Below are 20,288 nucleotides of genomic sequence, written 5' to 3' on the forward strand. Positions count from 1 at the left end.
GATAATAGCATTAAATATATGAATTTTAGCTCTCCATACTGATTAACTTTGTATGCACATGTCCTGGGGTGACAAACACATTCACTTACAAACACTGTGAATGCAACTCTCGAAGGATTTAATGGAGTTAAATTTCCTAATTCTTACCACAACCTAAATTTCTCCCTGTTCTAACTTTGCCTTTTAAGGTACTCTGACCAGACTCAGAAGTGATTAAAGCATATGACAAACTCCCAATGATGCTGCAATCTGCTTTCGCATTTCATTAAAAAGAATCAAAATTCAAAATATCACAGGGCTGTGTAATCTCTAAATACTGCCTGGCTACGTTTTGCTCTTTTTGGCACAGAAATGAGAACAGCAAAGTCTTTTTAACACCTGTACCCTTCATTCTTTTGCATCCAAAAATTAAGGGAGGGACACTTCCCTCCCTACTTGAAGTCTCTCCCCACCACCACATGCATAAAACCCTGCTGATGTTATTACATGACATGAGGGTGGTTTCTGGCATTTTCTGGTGGGGTTCTTCCCTTCCAAATTGGAAAGGCTGATCCTTCAAGTGACCCTGCATGGAAGCAGAGCCCTGGAGAAAGCTCTGGACAGAAGAGAAGACTCGAGGAATACAGATCTTACACAGAAGGCTTTTGAAAACAAAGCCAATTTTAGCCCCACCCCATTTTGTACGAGTACCAACGTCAAACTGGGCTATTGAAGAAAAAGAAAAGGCTCCCAGCAGCTGTGTAAAATGATGACTGATTGAGAATGGGTTTGTAGATTATCTGCTGTTTTCTACTTAATGAAGCATCTTACTGGTGCTGACAGTTCCCACTGAGTGAAAATGACATAATACAATTTCACCAGCAGGATGGTGTTTGGTTAAGTTATGCTGTAGGAATGCACAAAACGGTGAAGGAAACAGATGGAGGGGAGGCAGGGTTTGCCCTCTTGTAGCCAAGGAGGAGGTGGCCTGCTTGTAAATCCATCTCCAACTCCAAAAAGACCCAAATGGAATGGCATCCTCTCCTCACAGCTTTCCCTGCTGAAGGCCAACACCTGCAATGGGCTCAAAAATGATCCCTACACCTTGCAGCAATGGGAGGCATATCCCTAATACAAGGTGGGAATACTTCAGAGAAATTATGCCAAGTCAGTTAAAACCTTGATCCTCTCTAAGGATCAGGACACAAGAGCCCTGCAGGGAAAGCAGGAGTGCACCAGAGCTGTGCTGGATGTGTGGTGAAGCAGCTCTCTTACTCCCAGGAACACTGGGAAGCAAACCACAATCACAGAATATCCTGAGCTGGAAGAACACACAAGGATGATCCAAGTCCAGCTCCTGGCCCTGCTGGACAGCCCCAAGAATCCTACCCTGTGTCTGAGAGCACTGTTCAAACACTTCTTGGAGTCTGGATATTTCTGTTTTTTCTTAATATACAGTTCCAGGCTATCTGCAGAGGTTCTCTGAGTGAACAAAACTACTGTCATACATTTCTCACTGGCATTTCAAGCATTAGAAACAAAGCAGAAAATACCCACAACATAGAGCAAGCTGACTCCAGGCTTTGCTAAAGCACAAACCAAGGTGGGTCTCCTGGACAAGACCTTGGACAGCATGCCAAAGAGCTGCTCTTGCACTCCCTCTGACCACAGGGGACACGCAAGGTGACACAGCAGGCTGAAAACGCTGCAGGCACTGTGATTTGTTTTCTCAGAGGAGCCCAGCTCGGATGGAGCACGTGTTTGCCAGTGAGGTCATTCCTTTCACCTCCTTTCCAGCTGGGACAACTGGGGAGCAAAAGAAGGTCAAGAGATTTGTCCCAGGTTCCCCCGTGAGTCAGTGGCTCTCGTGGGATCGGGGTTCAGGAAGCTCCTGGCTCAACATTCCTTGGGCTAATAATCACTTGTGCATCAGCCTCCTGCTTTCCCTTGGCTAAACAAAGGTTGCATGTGGGAACTGTGTCAAAATAAAACCACTTCTTCTGGCACGGGCTGTTTTTCTAACTCCTGTGAGTTTCTGACTCCTTCTTAAGAACTTCATGCTGCTATCACTCAGGAATCCTCTTGAAGTCATGATGGACCTAAGCAATAACAATTAACAAAGCTGGTGGTTTTTTTAACAAACAGAAGTGATTTGACTTGCATAGGCTTACAAAAAAATTGCATAGAATATAAAACTAGCCATTCCTTTTTTTTTTTGTTCTTGACCTTTACTTCCAGTTTTCTTTTCTTTGACTGCTATCAGCCACTTATGAAAGAAAAAGGATTAAAAAAAAATCACTCTCTCTTTTAAATCTCCAGCCCAGAGGCAGTTTTTAATGTTTCTGGCTTAGAAGAGTTCTTCAGACTTAATGAAACAATAGTCTGGAGTGCAGAGCTTCTTCTCAGGAGCAGACATTAAAAAAAAAAAACCCAATCAGACATTTACCCACCAGTGCTGCAGACTTTACACAAAACAAACCTGTGCTGAGCTGGCTTGTTGTAACAGACTTGTGGGAGCTCACAGACACATCAGCCCTGTCAGACAGGCAATTCCCAGGCAAGGTTCTGCCCAGGCAATCAGAGACCACTGTGTCCACACAGAATTAAATAATCTTTAAAAAGATGTGGCCTTGGAGGTCCACGCTGCACTAATTAATGGGGCATGTAGAAGAGAAATATTCATTTGAATGAAGAAGCAGGAGATGGTGACACACCTATTTCACACCTGCTCAACTCAGAGGAGTTTGGAAAGGACACAATTCACAGCAGCTCCCGGTAAATGAATGAACTCTGTGGGAATGTAAAAATCGCATTGCCTGCTGCACCAGAAGTCTCCCCCCACAAAAGTCACATTATTGGATTGGTATTATCTCCCTGCCAAGGAGGAAAGCAATCCCTGCTTTACCCTGCAAGGCTGGAGGCCAGGCTGAACACTGAACTTCTTTTTGGATCATAAAATCAGAGATCACTCAGGTTTGCTGGAAAAAACCATTGAGCACAACCATAAACCTAACGCTGCCAAATCCACCACTAAACCACGTCCATAACATATTTTTTGATAATGACTGCTGTGAAATATTAGGCAAAACACAGAATTTTACAGTTTGCTTTTAGCACCATGTCTGCTGCAGGTGGAGCAATGATGTATTTTATATAACATTACAAGGTAATAAAAATATTGCTGGGCAAGCCAAGAATTTTTATTCAAAATTTTAACCAGCAACCTTTTAGACAGCTGATGTTTGCTTTTTGAGGCATCAGCTCAATTTTCTGCCCCACCTTCAGCTCTTGTTTAGGCTTAGCTTTGTCTGCCCACCTTTCCTCTTAATGAAATGTTCATGAAGGCTTAATTTGAGAGCTTTTGCAAGCAGAAATTAAGACAGAACTTTGAAAAAAAAAGGTTCAAAGAGGAGGAATCAAGCAATTTTCCTGATGTATGTCAGCAGAGAAGACTTGGATGAGTGTACTCTCTGTTTTTTTTTGTTGCTTTAAGAAAGCAAATCTGCCTAATTACGATTACCTGGATATTTGCCTAAACTTCATCTGTCACGAAGGAAACCTAATATGAGAGTCACAACCTCCACTGTTTTTCTCATGTGGCTGTGAGACTGTGCCCTTGGCAATGTATCCCCCTTGAAATGAAAGGCTCCAGGAGATTTGTAGCTGTCAGGTCTGAAGCTTGTCTTTATCTGCTTTATCTTGACAGCCTGGAAATCAAAGGGCTGCATGTTCAGCAGAACATGGCAAAGGAAAGATTGCTGTCTTTAGTTACTTTTGAGTGTACACAAAATGAGCACATGCGGCAAAACAAGGAGTGGGAGGATTTTTTGACTCTTCTACGGACATCAAAAGACCCCTTTAAGTATCACACACGTTGTTCTCAGTTTCATTTGTTACTGAAGGAGTCAGAAGCAGAGTTTGCTGTAAGTTGGACAGGGTATTCCTTCCTCAGTGGCCTGCAGCTCCAACACAGCTCAGGCTCTGAATGAACTGCTCCAACCCACTCAGAGCTCATGGCATCCTGATGTATTTCAGTGAACCACATGAGGAGAGATGCCAGGAGCAATACCTCACTTCCAAAATGCCTTTTTTACAGAAAATGATGCTCTCTAATACATTTTGCTGACAGCGCTCATGCTACTTTTGTCCTCAGTGGTGACAGAGGCCACAGAAAGGCGCCACGCTAGAAAAGATTTGGTATCAAACTTGTTACTTAAAATATGAAGAAAATTCTTGGCTGTGAGGGCAGTGAGGCCCAGGCACAGAAAAGCTGTGGCTGCCCCGTCCCTGAAAGTGTCCAAAGCCAGCCTGAAGCAACCTGGAATAGTGGAAGGTGTCCCTGCCCACAGCAGGGGGTGGAACTGGACCATTTTTAAGGCCCCTTCCAACTGGATCATTTTTAAGGCCCCTTCCAACTGGATCATTTTTAAGGCCCCTTCCAACTGCATCATTTTTAAGGCCCCAAACCATCCCATGATTTTTGAGCTGTAGTTTCTGTGCAGTCCCCTGGTTTCAGGCATTACACAGCCCAGCTGTGGAGGATGTTGTGATAACTCCTCATAACCGCAGAAGATGATGCTGAGCAGAGACCTTGAAGGGGCATCCTGTGCATCCCTCTGTCCTGGGGCAGGATCAGCATCCCCTGAGCCACAGCTGCTTCAGCCAGATGGCTCCTGTGACCCCCCAGAATCAGAGCCTCCCCAGGCAATTCACTCCTGCCCTCAACTCTCCTGCCCAGATGATTTTGGCTAATGCTTAAAGCAAATCTCCCCTGCTGCAATTTCAGGCCGTTATCCCTTGTGCTGTCCCAGGTGGACGTGGGGAGTGATTTATTATGCAAATTTTTGCAGCAACTTTTAAAATGTATTTGAAGGCTGCTTTTATCCCACCCTTTGGCCTTGCCTCCCCAAAAGTCACACGTGAAAGATAAAAGGCAACTAATGAACAAAGGTTTAATTAGTTCCACGCAGCAATGCTAAAGCTATAGCCTAAAAATAAAATACTTGGAAAGAACATCAGTAAACCATATTACTCAGGAGGACAGAAGGAGTAACTGCATGCCAGAGTGTTTGTGTAACAGAGGAGTAGGAACATTGCAAAAGGTCAAATGAACATTATCACTGAGAAAAAAAGGCTGTATTGCCTCTTTTTAAAAGAGTAAGTTTCTTAAGATTGATGGAAAGAACAAAGATAAATATAATTTAAAATATTAGAGCCACGTAACTCCCACTGAGCTGAACTGGAGCTTTGCCTGCTTGAAGGCTGCAGGAAGGCTGCTTTTGTACTTAAGGACCAGATCAAAACTCGGGAGACTCTAGATCAAAATCAGGGTTAATTCTTGGCTTTCCCTGGGATTCCCTTTGTGATTTGGGGAAATTTCCTATTGACAAAACAAACAGTAGCTCCTCTTAGATTCCCTTGAACTCTCCTCGTTTTGCTTTTGTAGATGGCAAACTGTTTAGGGTGGTGGTATGGTTGTGCCAAAGCACAGTGGGACTTCAGCACAAACTTCTGACCATGACTGCATCTCAGAACACAGCACCAGGCTGCAAAACATGGAAACATCCCATCACAGAATATGTCAAATGCAATTCCAACTGATTAATTTGCCTGCTGCTGATGCTGGATCATGCTGATCTTCACTTGTTTATAATTCAGCAATGCCAAAGTAACAAATCTCTGATGCAAAGATCCAGAGTATTAGAGGGCAAATCTCATTGTTTTTGCTTCCTGATGGTTATTTTAATAAGGGACACATGGAGAAGCAATGTAGTGCTGCCCTATGAACAACATTACATAAATGTTGAGATTATGAGCAATCTCAGGTTCTTTACTGCTCTCCTCCACACGTCCCCAAGAGGCAGGGAAGTGCATGAAGCAAAGAAACATCTTTTTTTTTTTACAGACAACAGGCTGCTGATAACAAAGGCTTGGAGAATTCCTACATACTGTGCCTAAACTCAGTTCTGCAGAGCTGTGGAGGTGTAGTTGAAGGAGCTGCTAGAAGTAAAAAAAAAAAAAGCATACATATGCCACAACATGGTGATGATTTCAGGCAAGAATCCAGGGGTTATTTTTGGGAAAATGAAGCTACTGCTGTCCCAACTGACAGCAGCATGCCCCCTAGAAAATAACCAGATATGGATTTACTGAGGGCGGCTGGATGTCTTGGCAGGCTGTGATTTCAAAATAACATTGATGGTATTAGCACCGCTCCCCTGTATTCTGAAGAGAAACTGGATTACCAATTCAAAGTTACAAGGTTTCTTTCCAGTTTTTTGTTGCATTGTCCTTTTTTTTTCCCATTTGACATTGGAGACAAGCTATTACTGATTTTTCCTACATACAAGTAGGACAAGATTTAGGTCCTACCTTATCAAACTTTACATAAAGATTTCCACCTTTTATTGCCAGCTAATCATTTATACCAAGAATTTGCATCTATTCCTTCCTGTGCTCTCCTTGACAGGCCTGTGGAGGTTTTGCCTGTTGCTGCTCATTCGTTCTCTCCCCCTCAAAACCCACTGGCCAAAATCCACCTATTTTATCTGGAAGAAATAAAGCAAACATCTCCCACGTGCTGTGGCAGAAACCCTGGCAAGAGAAGCAGCAGGTTTGCTGTGCAGCAAAGCTGATTTTTGGCTTCCTGTGCGCCGATCCAACCTGAGCCCCCGGGCTGTGCATCCTCCTGCCGGGTTGAGCTGCAGTTCAATTTACTTTGGTTGCCTTCCAGAGAAAGAATCTGAGTCTGGAAAATGCTCTTGGATCCTTCAGGGGGGGAAGAAAGAGCATTCAGAGCCCCTGGAAGTCACAGTGAGGACACTCTGAGGATCAAGTCCTTGCTAAAGATGCTGCATCTGCTCCCCGTGCACAAAAACCACTGAGAGTGACTCTGCTTCAGCCAGTGGCTCACCTTGACCTTCCAAGTGAAAGAAAATAACATTTCAGGCTCACAGCATCCCCTCTGACTGAGGAACTGAGCCGCTGTAAAATTAAAGCTACACCCTGCCCACAGGACAGGGGGAACTTGGAGATTTCTGCATTGCAGGAAGAAATCTGGTCTCCAAATAAAATACAGCAAGGTTTTCCCCAAAGTGCTTAACTAAAGGGTATCCATGCCACACTTTTATTTTTCATCCTTTTTTGACCTTTGATTTAATTTAAGTACTCAAGCAATTTTAGCTGTGTTTTCTTCTCAGCTTCTCCCACTTCAGGCCACACACACAAAGATCATTCTGTGACTTGACACCCCTCCTTTCTTAAAAACTCCTGGTGAGGAGGGAAAAAAAAGAGGATGTTATTTTAAACAGCCTCAAACTAGAGGTTTTATGTCCATTAGGGTTCTTATTTATTCATTTCAATTCATGCCTTTTTTACATTGAAAATTATAGTTTTTAGAGATTCCTGTAAATGCTTAGGTATGTAAATGGCCTTTCTCCAAAATGTGCTTCTAGATCACTAAAAGTAATTCACTTTTGCTTATATTTTCTCTATATGGAACTCAAGGTAACAATGTGAACGTTTGCTGCTCATCCCTATCCTTACTGATCTGTGTTCTTTCATTTTTAATTGACCTAAAAATCTATTTATTGCTGATAAAATGGCTGGAAAGGCAACACTCTCCTCTTCACACACCAGAACCACCAGCAAGAGGGCTCCTCACCCAACCCTATCCATGACCCTCACTAGAGACATCACTTCTGGGTGCAAGGGACACAAGCAGTGTCCCCAGCACTGTGGCTGTGAATGACAGGCCAAGTTTGCCATTTAACCCATCCCAGATTTGTTATGGCTCACTCACAGCATCCACATCCCATGTGAATTTGTCTTTCTACACTGCTGTAGCTCTCTCTAAATGCACTGAATTAGTGAATCCAGAGGACTTTTTCTTTTGTTGTGATATTATCGCTTACTAAAATAAAATTTCTGCTTTGGGGACTCATCCTGCCACAGTATTTTGTGTTTCATGCAACGCCTGATGCCTCCTCCAGCCACCACTGATGCAATTCCTTTGCAGAGCTATAAGAGGAGCAAGGTTAGGATCACTTGTCACTGAAGAGTCAGGTCATTTTCCATCCTTGGTGACCTCTGTTTCCCCAGCCATATGTACAAGGCACTCAGATCTCAGGCTCTACCTGCAAGCTCCTTGAAAATGGAACCACTGCAATGATACTCCCAAAGCAAACTTTACTTTGGTTTGGCACAAGGTACAAGGCAATTCAGCAGCTGGCTCTCTGTGAAAGCTCTCCTTTCCTTGTTATTTCCTTCCAAGACTATATTTTTTTTTAAGAAAAAAAAAAAAACATTCTTCACTTTCAAATTGCTGTTCACTCCCCAAGGTGAGCAGCCCTTATAGCAAATATATTTCCAGTGAACACAGTTCACAAACATCAGTAAATTAAACATTATCAAGATGGCAGCATCTCTCTTGAAGGGTCATATCATGACAGAAGTAATATCCCAGAAGACAAACCTTCTTCCGTCATTAATTCTATCTTAAACCTTTCTGAAAGGTACATGCAAAGCTCCTAATTTAACTGCTGTCCACTGAGGTGGAAACTGAAACAAAGCTAAACAGGTTTTGTGACCAAACCTTTATCACCTAAATACTAACATTTCACTTATTACAGGATTTAAAATTAATTTCTGTACGCTTACAAAGACACTGCAATTATGTTGGGTTTCTGCCACAAAAGCTTTCCTCTGCAGGGAACAGAAGGAAAAAAGCTTCCTAACAACAGCGCATGCAACAAGTTGAAAAACGCGACTTATTTTCCGACAGATAAGTGCATGAAAACGACAACAGATGGGCCAAAAGCTTCCTCAGGAGGGCCATGCATTGACATCTCTGGGCAGTAGCAGCAGCTTTTGAATTTTCACTTCAACTGCTGCTCAGAAAGGCCACTGTCAGGGAGGAAACACCTACTGTGCGCCTTCCCCTGCCTTCTGATCCCTTATTAGTTAACCCTGAAGTGCATATGTACACAGCCCTAATCCCCAGGCGGGGCTCCGGGGCCGGGGGAAATCTGGAATTAATTGCGGGGTATTTTGGTTCCTAATGCAGCTGTTGGGAGTGTTTGGCTTGGCAGGGGAACAGAAAAGGCACTGCATACCAATTTCGTGAGCCACCGTAAAGGCTGCGTGGAGGCCGTCGTCTTCAATCACCGCGCAGCTGCGCTCGGGGGAGCAGATGGTCCCAACGTCTGCCATTCCCAGGGTATCACAGGAATGATGCCCACATAAATCCTGCCCAGGAAAAGGAAAAGAAAAGAAAAAAGAAATGGTTACAATGAGTTTTTACACCCAGCGGTAATGACCGGTTAAAGGCGCCTTTGCCAACGGCAGGTCCTGGATGAAAATATCAGTGCAAAGTTCCAGGTAAAGATGTTAAAAGCACAGGAAGGTAATCCCTGGTAAGGTCAGTGGGAGTATTTCCATGGACTTTAATGGGTTTTGGATACGTTCTGCAGCTAATTGTTGTTAGTTGTTGCAGCTAATTGTTGTTAGTTAAATTTGTATTTCTGCTATGCTCACACCTGCATTGAGGTAGGCACTGAAAATATGCTGTGGAAGCATTTCCTCATTGACAATGAAACCAGAAAATTCTCCTTATTTACAGAAGGTAACCAAGGCCCAGAGAAAGCTTCAGCTTCCTGATCAGTACTCAAACCAGAGATCACCTTTCTTTTCGGAAACCAATCCTATACTCCCACTTAACTGAAATGAGATTGCTACACATGAAACCTCATTCCACATCTGCCAAGCAGTACAATTACTAGTGTCTTACCCAATAATATACCAGGTATTTAGCAATTCTCAGAGACTGCTGAGAGTCAGTGATATGAGAGAGTGCAAAATCCCAACAACTTAACCACTTCTCCCCCATGTAGATATGGGGTGTGTCCGAAAACCATGCAAGTAGCATCAAGTTTTGTCTTTCAACTTTGGTCAGACATTGTGGTTTTATCACCAGCAGCAATTTCTCCATGCTGCTGTTGAAGCAGAGGGAAGAATAACAGTGTGCATGTGCATATATACACGTTTTTTGGAAGAGAAGGAGAAGTAGGGGCCATGCTATTTGGAACACTTCAACATTTCGCTGTGGTTGAATGAAATTGTCACTTTCAAGGCATGACAAATGTTATTATCAAAATGATCAAAGAGCACTTTTCCCCCTTCATTTTCAAGATTCTCTTCTTCCCTTCAGATCTGTTTCTACAAGGACTTCCTTTTATGAAGCCTTTCATAATTAATCCACCTGAATAACAGACACCTTCTAGGAGGCTTCAGAGCAGCAGCGTTCACTGATTATGACAGGTTAGGCAAACCTGGAAAAGCACAGGATTCAAACCCCACTGAAGTCAAAGAAAACCACACCTAATGCCCAGATACTGTGACAGAGCATCTCTTTACAAACACACAAACAAACAAAACAAAAAAAAAGAAAAAAGGTGGGTTTTTTTCCCAACAAAGAAAATTTTCAAGCTAAGAAGACAAGGCAGTATTACATAAATGGAGGAGAAATTTCAGGCTCAGTTCTGGCTTCCAGGAAACAATCAGTGGGACAAGAAGAAACCATCTTAAGCTCGATGTTTAGGTTGGACATTTAGGAAGAATTTCTTCACACAGAGGGTGATTAGATATTGGAAGGGGCTGTCCAGTGAGGTGGTGGAATCCCCATCCCTGGAGGTGTCTAAGGAAAGACTGGATGTGGCACTCAGTGCCATGGTCTAGCACAAGGTGGTTGGACTCAGTGGTCTCAGAGGTCATTTCCAACATGACTGACCCTGTCATTCTGTGATGGAGCAATACGACCTGAACCCACACAAGCAGCTGAACTGAAATTCTTACACAAGTACCAAAAAGCACATAAATCAGACAGAAACCAGCTTACTGGAGGAGGGCTAGACAGGTTGAGAGTGCCAAAATAGTATAAACTGCATTAATTCAGGCTTTGTCTCTGCATGCAGATCCTATGTCACTCAGTCTTTTCTGGTATTTGGGTGGCATTATTACACTGACATCAGTGCTGCTCCCAGCGTGGCACAATGGTATCAGCACACAGATGCCTCATGCCACTCAGGATTTACTCCCATTTGCACACAAGAAGCAGCTACACTGGGAACCTACACCAGCAGGCAAAGCCAGACTTCACAATGATTCACCACGTTTGATGACACAAATGTAACTAAAAAAACCCACAATTTTTCCAAGCAGGCAATCTTGTTAACTTCCACAGAGCTAATTCTGATGGGATGTGTGCAGCATGGAAATCAGGGCAGAGATGTCAGCATAATCTCACCTCAGCATTTCAAAATCTGCGCTCAGGATTGCGTTACAGGGCTCACAGGGCTGGTCCTAGAAAATCCCACAGCAGGAAAGACATGATTCTGCAATCTGCTGCTGTGCCAGGTCACCTAGCTCCTCCAACTCCCCACGGGCAGCTGGCAAACAGGTGTCCTCAGGTGACGTGGGACCAGCCATCCCCAGAAAGCAGAAGAGAGCCCACCCTGGGGTCAGAAAGTGTTGGGCAGTGCTCCAGCAAAGCCCTGGTCCCTCAGCAGCCCCGAGGCCACCTCCCTGTAGACCCCCAGCACCCGGTGTGGGGGTCCTGCAGCCACTGCCAAATCCCAGCTGGGAAGCAGCAGAGGGGCTTGTAAAGGATTCTGGAAACAAGGACAAGAAATATTTTCTGGCACCAGCTCCTCTGTCAGAAGCTGTTATGGGGATGTCTGTGGGTTGCCCATCTGCTGCTAGAGCAGGGCATGCCATGGCTGTGCTTTGGGCAGAGCATGGATTGAGCATCCTGGTTTTCCCTGCCAATTCCAGCCCTCGGTGGCTGCCTGAGGATGTTCATATGCAGCTAAGGCTGGCATTATCAATAATCATTTAGGCAAATTACTGAGGGCTCCTCTATGTTGCCATTGTCTCATTCACTTCTTTACTTCTCCTGCCTCTGCATGATTTGAACTGGAATGCATTTCTGTTCCTAGTATATACTAAAAACAGAACAGCAGCCCATCAAGTGGCATCTCTGAGACAAATATTCTGAAAAGTTTGCTTTTGGGTCAGTTCACCAATACCAGCTTCCGAACAGTTTGACTTGCAAGTGATGTTACCGAAAATCATGCCTTCTTAGCCATCAAACACTGGCAATGGATTATTCATTACCAGAATTAATAGCTACATTTGTTTTTTGCTTTCCTGGGCAGTCCTGGAAAGCAGTCTACTACTTTCATGAAGCAAACTTTCTGGGAGTACAGTAGGAGGTTTTATTTCCCTGGAAAATATTTTAACTTTTTGTTAAAAACAGGCTTCTCAATGTAATGATGCAATCTTAAAAAATCTGTGTGGGTAGCCTCAACTTTTCATACTCCAGCTAAAGCACGAGGAAGGAGGGGACTCGTGATACATAAAATCAGTTTCCAATGATTATTTCACTCTGGGTTTTTTTTGCCTCTACTAGAAAGTTAATCAGCTACTCAGATCTGGATGCTCATCTGCCTTGAAACAGTGGCAGAAGAGTTAAAGAATGTTTTTTTATATTTCTAAAGAAGGAAAGCAGCCTGGCCCTTGATCTGCTTTACAGTAGTTTCAAAACAGAAGAATGACATGGAAATGCATTTGCTATGCAGGAGGCAAGAGATGTTAAGACTTAAGCTTTGGCAAAGGAATGGCTTGGTAAAACTAAGCTGTACATCACAAGTCTAGTAGTTAATTAGACAGCTCATTAGAGGCCAAGTTTTCTTGGCATCCTAAATCCATCAGGAGCAGCTGGCTGGCTGCCAGGTATACATGGCCTTGTTGTGAAGGGAGGGAACTGTCACCGTGTCCTGCCTGCAGCAGGGAGCTCATTTCACCTGAAGTGTGCTCCATAGTAGGTTTCAAACCAATAAACTGTTTAGTGAAACCTGGTATTAGCTCAGAGGCCACTGACCAGATCCAAAACACAATGTGAGGACCAGCGTGGACACTTTGGTGGGATTTTATGGCAAAAGAACATGTCCTCAGGTCCTCTGAGTTATCTACCCCTCACAGGGCTGGCAGTTTGGGATCCTGCGGGCCCCGAGGTGCCACAATTCCAGAGTCTGGAACAGCAGGGCACTTTGCTTACTGGGGTTCAGATGTTTCATTCAGATGTTTCAGGTGTTTCTCCACCTTTGGCCCTGAGGGAAGCTGAGCCTACAGAGCTTCTCGGATCGGAATGAGAGGAACGCACAGGATGAGGCTTTGTAGCAGGTCAAGCTGCACACATCACCTTCTTGTAAATCACAGCTAAAACCTTTACAGCTCTGCTCACTTGTTCTTCTGGTCCTTTTGCAGCAGCTCATGAGTTCAAGCCTTTTCCCAGTGAGAACATGATCCAGCTACAAATTCCTTCCAGGGACGAGGCCAACTAGAAGCATCTTTTTTAGGAGAGCACCTTATGGTCTATACCAGGCTCCTTCCACACACACAGGGACCTGTGGCTCCTCCTGGAGCAGCCCCTGAGCCCAAGGTTTCCCTAGCCCAGGCTGCAGCTGAAGTGCAGTGAGTGAAGGGACTCAATTTTTGGTCCCAGTTGCCCATCCTCCTTCTTTCCCACTGAACAGCCTGTGGTAAATCACAGGAACAGCTCCTCTCCGTGCTTGAGGAACCCAGACCACCTTGCTCCAGGCTTCAGGTCACAACTGCCCTCGTTCTCACCATATGAATTACTCACTAAGCAGTGACAGACCTTTGGTCAGAGGGGTGGAAAGTTTCCTTAACACCTGGAACAGCTTACGACCTCCTGGTTAAGGAGCTCTCCTGGGAGGTGGGCGATGCAGACCTAAAATCCCTGCAGCAGAGGAAGGAATTAAGCACGGCTTTCCGATTTCCTGCAGCAGCGTTCCCACCGCAGGCCGGGCAGCCAGGGTGGGGTCAGGTGGTGCCAGGAACACACACATCCACCCTCCCATCAGCTCCTCTGCAAAGCGGGTGCACTTCCACTGATGTCACAGCAGCCTGGAATGGCACACGTGGTTTCAAATGCCATGATCACACGGGCAGAAAGGATGCTGGGCGAGGAAAGGCTCACTGGGTTACTGCTCTGACCTCCCCAGCCCACGTTCTGAGAGGGTGGCCACAGCCTGGTTACCTTCTGAAAAAAACCACGACGGTGATACCTGCCAAAACAAAACCCAAATGCATTTCCCCAGCAGTTTAGCTTAAAAATTGAGGTGATTTGCTTTTGGGGTTCATATCATAAATATGAGCCTGGGGCTTGAGCATTAAAAAAAAAAAAAAAACCCACAGCAGAGTTATGCAAACCACAGGTTATTTTAAAATACTGACAAAATGCACATAAAGCATTTGGAACCTGCATGGGGAAGAGAAGTTTCAGTTATGAAACTGGTGACTGATAACTGAGTAAAAATGTGTGATTTAACCTGCTTAAGCCACAGTTCCTTTGTGGGGAAACTCCACACCATCTCTCCAGACCAGGGTGAATCAAACTTCTCATCTGTCAGTTATGTCCCACTTTGTTTTCCCTAGGGACATTATTTAAATGTATCTGATGGGCAACAAAGTTGGTGAAAACACTATGAAACTGGTATACACATCACACACCAATTTCTTCAGAGTAATAGTAATTAACAGTGAAATCTATTCTATTGACCATTGGTACAGTGACTTGTTTTACTTCTGGGGGATAATAATTGTTGGAAGATGATAACAGAGAAAAGAAGAAAAAAAAAAAAAGGCAAAGGACAGAAGAAAGAAGTAGAGCCAAAGAAAGCATGTGCTCCATGCAGTGAAATTATCATCTACAGAGCTGAGATAATACAAAGCTTGCTGTTAAATTTCAACAGCACTGCCAGATGGACAGTTAAACTAAATCAAACACACCAGCCCCATATAATTACTGTGTAGAAAAAGGCAGGACAGTGGCCTTTGGCTCTGGCATGAACCCTCTGCTCGAGCCAGGCATGATGGTACTATCACAGATGATGCTAACAAGCACTTAGGAAAGGATTTTTTTCTTGCTCCTAATGTCTGTATCTACTGTGAGAAACATCTATTTTAATCTTCAGATGATTCAGAACGGGGGGGAAAGGAAGAGAGCTGGATTTTGTCCAAATGCATTCAATAGTTCACTTGAAATTTAACTAAGGGCCACTAATGAAATAGACTGGATGGATTCTAGAGGATAATTGCAGAGTAGGCTGGACCTCAGAAAAAGAACAGTGTGAGTTCAACTGCAGTTTGCAAGTCCCATCTAATCTGTTTTGCTATGGTGACAAATAATCTGGCAAGTGTTTTGCTGCACCCATAAAAATCTGAAGATAATCTGCTTCCAGCTCCTGCAAACAGCTCGCTATAAAAAAGGCTGGAACAGAATAAACTCTAAATTTGCTGTTGACTTCACTGCCACTGAGAACAAGTGATGAAACACCAGATTCTAAATTTGCTGTTGACTGCACTGCCATGGACAACAAGTGATCTCATCTCCAGGGAAAGAGGGCTTTGCAAGCTCTTCCTCCTCCCCACCACACAGCCACTTCTCTGCTTGATGCAGGAGACTCACCTGGCCACCAGAACTGCATCCTTGCACCACCAGATTCCATGGAGGATGCTCCAGGATTCATGTGGCCCAAAGATTTACAGCTGCTGCCAAGGACTCGGCCACAAAGCAGTCCAACAGCAGGGGACCCATCTACTCTCTAAGGCAGTTATGGTCAAGCTGCCTTGAGGAAATTTAAGAAATGTCAGAAAATTATCATGTTTGCTTGCTGTCAAGTCAGACCTCTGTCATGCTTCATCCTGCTCCTCATGGGTCAAAATGACAGATGGCAACCACTGGGAAAATACACTTCTCATTATCAGATTTAAAAAATCACTGTGGAACCCAACTAAATTTCTGTAATATTTAGTGACAGATGATTTCTGTGTCCACTTAAGGTTTCTACAATGGGCAGACATGTAACTCTAGTGATCCCTGCATTTACAGAGTAAACAGAGGACCCATTGCAGCAAATGGACACTTGCCATCACTGATAAGCAACACAAAACCCAAAACCAGCTTTAGGATGTTGCCTGTATCACCCCAAACTGAATTCATGTTCATATTGACTTACTGTGATCTGCAGTATAATTGCTTTAAAGCCCTTAGCCAATTAAATACAGATTATGACCAGAAGTAAGTGGCTGTTTTAACTCAGAATCAGTGAATTTCCTTCTGAATTTTTTTACATAGGAAGTACTTCCTAGTATGAATGATGATGACGATGACAACCATAATTTGAACTTATGTAATATAATGTGAACCACTACTAATTTAAAAAAAAAAAAAAGGAGAGCTGCCAATGCACTCTCAGGCTATCCATGGTTACTAATTTATTTTTAAAGAAGACAACCAAAGAGGATGAAGCAAAACTGCTGAATTCTGTCGGGATTCTTCCTTCATATAGGAACTCAAAGCCCTCTTTTAAGTGTAAAAAAATACCATCCAATCAAATGTCGCTCCGGAACAAAGATAATTATTATATTAGGGATTTGTATGGCACCAGCCACGCACAATGCAGATTCTATCCACACAAAGCCAATTCCATACAGCTGACAAACGATCTGCAAATATTATTCTGTTGACAGCACGAAGCTCAAGGTGGCCTCAGTTAGTAAACAACGATGGAAAATGTACCTCACACGTTTGCCCAACTCCTGAAACCCAAGGCACTTAGAAAGAGACATCTGGATGTTCAAAAATCAGCATGACGATATTCAGAGCCCATCAAAACACGCAGCCACGGCTCGGCGTCTTGTAGCTTAGCAACCAACTTCATCCATCCAAAACAGAGTTGTAAAAGTGGTGCTCTCCTGCCAACTGCTGCCACTCTCATTGAAAAGCTAAACTGGAAAAAATCTCTCCTTTAGTTCAAAGCGGGGCTGTTTTCCCCAGGAAACATCTCCACTGCTTTTTCATCCTTTAACCCTTTTCGTGTTTACATTCCACAGGGAGCAAACAGATTCATGTTGACATTTCAAGGGTAAGCATATAAAAATCGTGTGGGCTCACACACACTCTCCCTGCAAAGAACATCACGAACACATGCAGCAAGAAACTCCAGTCTGGTTCTTAATTCAGTCAAACACTGCCAAACAATGTCCGTGCACACACAGCAAAGCATTAAAGCAGATTAAGTTGTCCTGAACTGCATCGAGCAGATAATCCCAGAGTTAAAGCTGTTAAAATGTAAACCAAGGAAACACAAGCCTGCGCTTTTTTTCTCATGAAGCAGTCCTGAGCAGCAGTGCAAGCAACATTTGCATCTTAAGAGTGCAAGGAGACCACAGGAACCGTGGTGATTTATTTATTCTGTGCACTATTATAGCCCAGAGAGGCAATTCTATGCATTGCTCTTGAGCCTTTGAAAGTGGATTACTGATTAGCAGCACCCTCTTATTCTGGCAGGAGGGTGTCCATGCAAAGAATTACAGCTAAGCATGTGTAAAGCAACTGCACTTTACAGTCACATCCTATCTCAGTCCAAATTAATTTAATAATTGACATTAATGTCGTTTCAGAATTGTCATATAGCCCAGGGAAATAAGTGGGAATAGTGGCAGAGAGAAACTCTCTTCAGAGAGAAGGGATGGATTCTGGCCCAGGCTTAACAAGCCACTGGAAAAGATGTTTACAGCAAACCCATAGACACTCTGACCCAGTCTAGGTAGCCTGCTTTCATTCAGGTTATAGCGATAAAACAACGAAAGCTTGCAAATTGCACTGATGGGCTTTAAACTGCTAAAAAGGGCTCCTGTTGTACAAGTGATGCCTGACACAGAACCTAATGTTTCAACTATTTACAGCTATAAAAGCAAGCCAGGCGCTTTTTTTCCCCCCTTCTGGAGCAACTCCTTCCACAAACCATCCAAAGCATCCTTTTTGGCAGGCTCCTACGATGTAGCAAAGCCGGAGAACTCAAACGAACGGAAAGTCATGCAGTTATTTTTTTCGTACTGAGGGAAAGGGAAAAAAAAAAAAAAAAAAAAAAGAAAACACCAAACCCAAACCGCTGAAGGGATATTCTTACAGAACTTCATTGCATAAACTCGGGCCACATGTCTACCAGAGCAATGTCCCTTAACGACCTCTGGCAACGTAATTAATCAACAACCCAGCGTGGAGCAAGCTGGCGGGGCTCAGCACGGGCAGATCCAACCCACAGCTGATGAGGGCACCCACTGGGGACAGGACAGGGACTGCAGCCCCTTGCCAGCACCGGGGCCAGCTCACTCAGCTCGGGCAGCCCTGTTTACCTGCGACACCTGAACCACAAGCGCTGCTGGCTCCCAGCGCGGTGGAGCGATCCTCGCTGGAAATAGCGGCCCGAGGTGCTCCACGAGCAACACGTCCGTGCTCTTAAGGTGCTTTCCACCGCCTTCCCTAGCAGGTTTTGTCTGGGGACTAATTTAGGCTGGGAAGTGCTATCAGCCCTTCCCGGCTGGACCACCTCGAAATGTGTTGAACATCTCAGAGGCGCAGACAGGGCAAAGTCACGTCTGAAGCAAAGGGACGTCAGGCTGAGCCCCACGGTCACAGCTCCCACCTCTCCACCGGGCTGGGGTCCCAGCACTGCTCTGGAGAGCGCGGCGGGGGTGACAGCACGGGGCAGGGGACACACACAAGTCTCAAGCCCTCTGCCATTCCCGGCAGCGGGTGCCGCTCCCCGAGATGCTGCACTGCCCCATGGAGCGGGATCCATGAGCGGGGCGGCAATCCCTGGGCAAAGCCCAGCAGGCTCGAGGGACACGTCGCTGTCGCCGTCACGGCCATGCCCGCGGCCAGGGCCATGCCTACCTCGCGGGTGAAGAGGATGGCGGCGTCGTAGTGCTCCTCGTGGTCATCGTCGAGGCGGTTGTGCTGGTGCTGCCACTTGCAGAAGTTCTTGAGCGTGGTGGCGGCGTTCCTGTTGACCTCCAGCCCCTTCTCCTTGTCGCCCAGCGCCACCACCTTCACCACGGCCAGCCGCACGTGGTTCTCCAGGCTGGCGTGCGCGTACAGCCGGGAGGCGATGGAGGCCAGCGTGAGCAGGTAGTGCTGCAGCCCCTTCCCGTACTTGCGCACCATGGAGGCGTCGGCCACCAGCAGCAGCTCCACCTGCCGGGCCCGGGACACGGAGCGCCGCCGCCGCCGCCGCCGCCCGTCCCCGCCCGCCGGCCTGGCGGGGTCCCGCGTCTCGCAGCTGGTGCGGGCCGGCACCGTCTCGAAGCTGAAGCTCTCCCTGCGGAAGACGTGAGGGGCGCGGGCCGGGCCGTCGCCGTAGATCCGCGCCGCGGCCTCTCCGCGCGCAGCGCGGCGCGCCGGGCGCACGGTGTAGCGGGAGCGGCCCACGGCGAAGAAGCCGTCGAGGCCGCCGCAGAGGTTGAAGACGGCGAGCGAGCGCGGGCTGCCGTCCACCGTGCCGCGGTAGTGGCAGCGCGGCCCGTCGCGCTCCAGGTCGAGCAGGAAGCGCTGTCCCCCGGCGTAGAGCACGTAGCCCGCCCTGCCGCCCCCCGCGTAGGTCGGGTCGAGGCGCCGCACGGCCCCGCGGGCGCGGCCGGCGCGGGCGGCCAGCAGCAGCCACAGCAGCGCCGGCAGCATCGTGGCCTCGGAGCGGGGCAGCGGGGCGGCGGGAATGGTAATTGTGGTGGTGATAATAATGATGGTAATAACGGGAGGCGGCCGGCGGAGCGCGGCGGCGGAGGTAGGGGATGGGGAGAAAAGGAGAGGTGCGGGGAAGGGGGAAAAAGAAAAAAAAAAAAGAAAAAAAAAGGAACGACAACAACAGCAAAAAAAAAAAAAAAAAAAAAAAAAAAAAAAAAAAAAAAAAAAAAAAAAGAAAATAAGAAAAAAAAGTTCTCCCTCTAGAAGTCAAGTGTGAGTGCGGGAGAAAAAGATGTCAACAAAAGTCGCTCGCGTGTGAACTTTGTGTTTCTCTGCAGGGAAGAGCCGGGAGCACATAGAAGGGGAAGAGAGAGAGAGAGAGAGAGGGAGAGAGGCGAAAAAAAAAAAAAAAAAATTCCCAAATCGCTGCTGCCGGGGAGGCAAAGTGAGGAGAGAGGAGAAGGAGGAGAGACGGCTCGGAGCCGGCAAGTAGAGAAGTTTGAGCACTTCCCACTCCTCTTCCACTTCTCCGCTGTAGTCACCGGATCATCACCAGCAGCAGCAGCAGGGGCAGGTCTGCTGCGACTCGGCACTTTCTCGGGCTCCGGTGGGCTCCTGTCCTTCTTTTGCCCTCTTTTGTTTTGAAGAGAAGGAGGAGAAGGGGAGAGAAGAAATTCAGGCACCCCAAACCGCCTCCATC

General features: G+C 45.8%; 1 protein-coding gene across 1 annotated transcript in view; it reads right to left on the minus strand.

Moving 5' to 3' along the window:
• ADAMTS5 (ADAM metallopeptidase with thrombospondin type 1 motif 5) overlaps nt 1-19,737 on the minus strand; it is a 36,865-nt gene extending 17,128 nt beyond the window's left edge. Inside the window, exons 1-2 of the mRNA XM_041420854.1 lie at nt 18,803-19,737; nt 9,093-9,225 (exon numbers count right to left, since the gene is read on the minus strand). Coding sequence (XP_041276788.1) covers nt 9,093-9,225; nt 18,803-19,585 — 916 coding nt within the window. The 5' untranslated portion in view covers nt 19,586-19,737. The remainder of the gene's footprint in view (nt 1-9,092; nt 9,226-18,802) is intronic.
• Between the last annotated feature and the right edge of the window lie 551 nt (nt 19,738-20,288).

This window comes from Onychostruthus taczanowskii, unplaced genomic scaffold, assembly GCF_017590055.1.
Source record: "Onychostruthus taczanowskii isolate IOZ18803 unplaced genomic scaffold, ASM1759005v1 scaffold67, whole genome shotgun sequence".
NCBI classification, from domain to species: Eukaryota; Metazoa; Chordata; class Aves; order Passeriformes; family Passeridae; genus Onychostruthus; species Onychostruthus taczanowskii.